Source organism: Cetorhinus maximus, chromosome 21, assembly GCF_964194155.1.
Source record: "Cetorhinus maximus chromosome 21, sCetMax3.hap1.1, whole genome shotgun sequence".
NCBI lineage: Eukaryota > Metazoa > Chordata > Chondrichthyes > Lamniformes > Cetorhinidae > Cetorhinus > Cetorhinus maximus.
Genome location: NC_135899.1, coordinates 26,330,820 through 26,336,425, shown reverse-complemented (window position 1 = coordinate 26,336,425; position 5,606 = coordinate 26,330,820). Strand labels below are relative to the sequence as shown.

At 48.5% G+C, this 5,606-nt stretch overlaps 1 protein-coding gene across 1 annotated transcript; it reads right to left on the bottom strand.

Annotated features, from left to right (window-relative positions):
• Nucleotides 1-272: 272 nt before the first annotated feature.
• On the bottom strand, nucleotides 273-5,069 carry LOC144695790 (major histocompatibility complex class I-related protein 1-like). Its single transcript, XM_078566775.1, is given in 7 exon segments — nucleotides 273-319; nucleotides 668-700; nucleotides 1,343-1,450; nucleotides 3,448-3,711; nucleotides 4,357-4,493; nucleotides 4,495-4,627; nucleotides 4,811-5,069. Coding segments are annotated over 7 exon segments (951 nt in total). The 5' UTR covers nucleotides 5,040-5,069.
• Nucleotides 5,070-5,606: the final 537 nt, after the last annotated feature.

Below are 5,606 nucleotides of genomic sequence, written 5' to 3'. Positions count from 1 at the left end.
ACCAGGAAAACGCATTAGACCCACCCACCAAACACCAGCAAAACCCATCAGACCCACTTCCTAAACGGCAGCAAAACTCATCAGACCCACTTCCTAAACAGCAGCAAAACCCATCAGACACCTCAAACACCAGCTGCTATTGAGTGACCTCATACAGGGAGCGGCAGACACTGAGGTCACACTCCACCCACCAGATAGTACAGTTAACACCAGCTGGAATGCTCCAGTTAGAAGGAATCTGCTCCCACTATTGATCAAACACTATTCATACCTCAGGAACTGGATGAAGAGATGGATGAGGAATCCCCTTTATCAGAAGCTGTGAAGAAAGGGGGGGGCATTAAAAAGCTGTTCATTATAACAAGACAGACACAGAGCACAAGACACAAAGGCAGAGAGAGAGACACAGAAAAAGAAAATGATTGACACATACAGAGACAGACAGACACAGAGAATAAGACAGACAGACAGGACGGAGAGAGAGAGAAAGACTCACAGAGATACAGAGGGTAACAGATATAGGTTGAGAGAAAGAGAGAGTCAGACAAAGATAGGGAGACTGGCACAGAGAGACTGCGCAACGAGCTCATGGCTGTACCTGACACCGAATGGACAATGGTTCACACAGTTACACAAAGATCCAGAGGATGTTTGATGATCAGCTTACTCTTTGTAGGATTGTAGCCGCTCTTCCCTCTCACTGTAAAACAAGAAACGTTCAGTGAGTGATGAGAGACTGACAGAAAATCAGAGAGAAGAGAGACTGGAACTCCGAGTGAAAGGGAGAGATGAACCCTCCCTCATACTGAGCCCTGCCAAACAAACCCTCAGTCCCTCACTCCCACCCTGAGCTGAAACACTCACTCCCACCCTCACCTGAGCCCCTCAACACAAGCTAAACACCTTCCTCCAACCATGGGACTCTCCCCTGCTACCTTGAATCCACCCCCCCACTCAACCCTGAGGTCCAGCATCCAGAGGCAACAGAGCCTGAGACCCTTCACCCAACCCTCAGCCCTTCAACCCAGCTCAGCTCCTCTCCCCACCACCCTCTCACCCTGAGCCTCTAACCTACTAACCTGGGTTCCTCGCGCCTCACTCTGAGGAACAACCCACCACCTTGGACCACGCCTCCAAAAAACTTAGACCCTCTGCCCACACCATGAGCGACCCCATCTTGAAATCTTCCCTCAAACATTGAGGCTCCTCCTCCAACCTGAGGTCCTCCACAACCCCCACCTCCCCCCCACCGAGCCCTGTCCACATACTGGGCTACACCCTTGGGGTCTCCTATGCCCTGAAACCCCCAGTGAAGAGCTGCCACCTTCTTTCCAGTTCCTACCTTTCTTGCTGTGGATGATGACAGCCATAACGCTGAGGGAAATCAGCAACCCAAGGACTCCAAGCACAATCCTGACAGGAACAGGAATCTGGGAGTGAGACTTCAGACCTATCAGAGAGAATGAGAGAGCACAAATGAAAGAGATAGCATGTGAGAATGAGAGAGAGGGGATAAGACAGAGAATGAGAGAGACCGAATGGGAATTAGGATAAGAGAATGAGAGAGAGAGGGTGAGAGAATGAGAGGGAGAGAGAGAATGAGAGAGAGAGAAAATGAGAGAGAAAGAGAATGAGAGAGGGACAGAGAATGAGAGAGAGAGAGAGAGACAGAGACAGAGACAGAGACTCAAGGTTACATAGTATATATGGAACAGAAACAGGCCATTCAACCCAAACATTCCATGCTGGTGTTTATGTTCCACTCGAGCTTCTTTCCATCTTTCCTCATCTAAATTCATTATCATAACCATCCCTCCCTTCTAGTTTCCCCTTAAATACATTTATACTATTCGCTTCAATCTCTCCCTGTGGTGGTGGTGGTGAGTTCCGCATTCGCACCGCTTTCTGGGTAAAGAAGTTATTTCTGAATTCCCTATTGGATTTCTTGGCGACTATCTTATATTGTTGGCCTCTGGTTATGCTCTTCCCCACAAGAGGAAACATTCTTTCTGTATCCTCTCTTCTTTCTCAAGAGAAAAGAGACCTGGCCTGTGAATCCTTTCCTGACATGTATAGCCACACATTTCTGGTATCATCGCTGTAAATCTTCTCTGCACCCTCCAGTGCCTCTATGTCCTTTGTTTTATACGGCGAACAGAACTGCACACATATTCCAAGAATAATCTATGCAAGGATCGATATAGGTCCAGATAACCTCCCTACTTTTCAATTCTATGTCTCTAGAAATAAAGCCTAGAGCTTGGTTTGCTTTTTATGGCCTTGCCAGCCTGTGGCAGAACTTTTAGTGATTGGTGTCATTGTACTCCAAAAAACCTTTGTTCCTCCACCCCACCTAGTTTTGCATCTTAGAAGATATCAGCGACCACCCTAGTCTCCCTACCAAAACGTGCCCCCTCACATTTATAGGTGTTGAACTTCATTTGCCAATTATTTGCCCATTCCACAAGTTTACTAATGTTGTCCTGTAGTTTGTTGCATTCCTTCTCAGTGTCAACTACCGCACCACACTCCCAGCCCTGCACCAAAATTGGGCACATTTAGAAATTGTGCTTTTTGATTCCAAAGCCCAAATCATTCATATAAATTGTGAGCAGCATTGGTCCCAGCACTGATCCGTGTGGAACACCATTTCCCACCTTCTGACACTCTGAATAACTATCCTTTACTTCCTCTCTCTGCTTTCTCTCTTGAACCCAGCTAGCAATGCATTCTGTCACTTATCTCCTGACTCCACGTTCTCTGATCTTATTCATTAGTATATTATGGGGCAGCTTATCAATAGCCTTTTGAAAATGTAGATGAATTGCAGCTACTGAATTACCATTGTTTATTTTCTCTGTTACCTCCTCAAAAAATCAAATAGTTTGGTCAAACAAGATTTTCTATTTTGGAATCCATGCTCACTATTCAGTAATATATTTTTTTATTTCTAGTTGTTCTTCTGCTCTCTCCTTTATAGGAAGTCCATGATTATTTCTACCACCGACATTAAGCTGACTGGTCTATGATACCAGGATACATCAGGCCCTGCCACACTGTAATATCTCAAGATACACTGTCCTATACACAGTCATATACAGGTCCTGTTGTACTGTAATGTACCAGGATACACCATCCGATACACTGTCCCATACACAGTCATATACAGGTCCTGTTGTACTGTAATGTACCAGGATACACCATCCGATACACTGTCCCATACACAGTCATATACATGTCCTGTTGTACTGTAATATACCAGGATACACCGTTCTATACACCATCCCATACACAGTCATATACAGGTCTTGTTCTACAATAATATCTCGCAATACATTGTCGTACATACCATGCCATACACCATCATATAAAGGCCCTATTCTATTGTAATATCCCAGGATACATCTTCCTATACACCATCCCATATGCTGTGAGAAACAATCTTACCATAAATCACCACCTTCTCCTCCTCCAGCCCGCTGTGTTCCACCCGACAGGAATACTCAGCCTGATCCTCCGGATCAAACTCCATCCATTTCTGGATCTGGTACGTCCTGTCATGATTGGGTAAGATCCCAGTGGACAGGGTCTCCTCGATCAACACTCCATCTCTCCACAGAGTCACCTCAATGGCCTGAGGGTAAAACCCGGTGATGACACAGGACAGCAGGTTAGAATCACCCAGACGGGTAAAGAACACGACGGGGGCAACTAAGAGAGAAAGAAAGAGGAATCGGTACAAGAACCTCGAGATATAGAGTCCCAGGCAGCAACCCATTCACCGACTCCCAGTCAACCCGGCACTCACTATCCCTCACACGCCCTCACTCACCGACCCTCACACCCCCTCACTCACCGACCCTCACACCCCCTCACTCACCGACCCTCACACCCCCTCACTCACCGACCCTCACACCCCCTCACTCACCGACCCTCACACCCCCTCACTCACCGACCCTCACACCCCCTCACTCACCGACCCTCACACCCTCTCACTCACCGACCCTCAGACCCCCTCATTCATCGACCCTCACACCCCCTCATTCACCGACTCTCAGTCCCCCCTCACTCACCGACTCTCAGTCCCCCCCTCACTCACCGACTCTCAGTCCCCCCCTCACTCACCGAATCTCAGTCCCTCCCTCACTCACCGACCCTCAGACCCCCTCACTCACTGACGCTCAGTCCCCCCTCACTCACCGACTCTCAGTCCCCCCCTCACTCACCAACTCTCAGTCCCCCCCTCACTCACCGACTCTCAGTCCCCCCCTCACTCACCGACTCTCAGTCCCCCCGTCACTCACCAACTCTCAGTCCCCCCCTCACTCACCGACTCTCAGTCCCCCCCTCACTCACCGACTCTCAGTTCTCTCTGTCCATACTCCAGGTATTTCCTCAGCCACTCGATACACTTCCACTCCAGGTAATGTTTCAATCACTGTTTGTTGACCTTGTGCTGGTCCCAGCTGTTTTTGATGCTCTCTCCCCATGGGCGGGGTCACCCACGCCATGTGCTCCTTGTCGAAGCTGATAAAATCTCGCCCATCCCATCCCCTCTGGTGGAACCCACTGCTGGTCCCATCATCATTCAGGTCACAGCCGGTCATCATCTGGTATGTGTGAATCCCTGTCGATCAGAAAAACAGAGTCAATCAGATCCAATCCCACAGCTCGGCAAAATCCACCATACCCACAACCAATTCACATCACAGCCTCTAGCTCCCAACTCTTGCTCCATTCCCCGTGTCTCCACGTCTCAGGCATCCTCAACCTGAAGGGAGAGTCCAGCACTGGGAGAACAAGGGCCCACCTCCTGACTGGTTGGTCCGAGACATGAGGACCGGCATAAAGACTTTGAAATTATGCTCCTGCTCCTGCACCAGCATCGTCTTCCGCTCCCAAGGCTCAGATTCCTCACTCTCCAACACTGATGGCTGCTGCGGGATCAACTTCTTCTGATCGCTGTCATACACAACAAACTGGACCTCATCCACGTAACCGACACTCACAAACTGCGAGAAACCAGGAATCGGAGTCATTTGTGTGAGGAAATAACGGAGAGAGTGAGAGCCTGAAACACAAAGAGAAAAACATCAGGGTATGAACCCCAAAATAAGTCAACACTCACAGAGAGGGAGATATCAGGGCATGAACCCCAAAACACCAACACCCACACAGTGGGAGACATAAGAACATAAGAAACAGGAGCAGGAGTAGACCATTTGGCCCCTTCGAGCCAGTTCCACCATTCGATATGATCCTGGCTGGTCATCAGCTTTAACTCCACTTTTCCACCACTCCCTATACCTCATGATTCTCTGAGACATAAAAAATCTGTCTACCTTAGCCTTAAATATGGGAGCATGCACAACTCTCTGGTGTAGACAATTCCAAAGATGCACAACCCTTTGAGTGAAGAGGTTTCCCCTCATCTCAATCCTAAATGATTGGCCCCTGATCCTGAGACTGTGACCCTGTGTTCTGGGTTCCCCAGCCAAGGGAAACATCCTCCTCGTGTCTACCATGTCAAACCCTTCCAGAATCTTGTATCGTTCAATGAAAGCACCCCTTATTCTTCTAAACGCAGACAGAGTAGGTCCAATTTA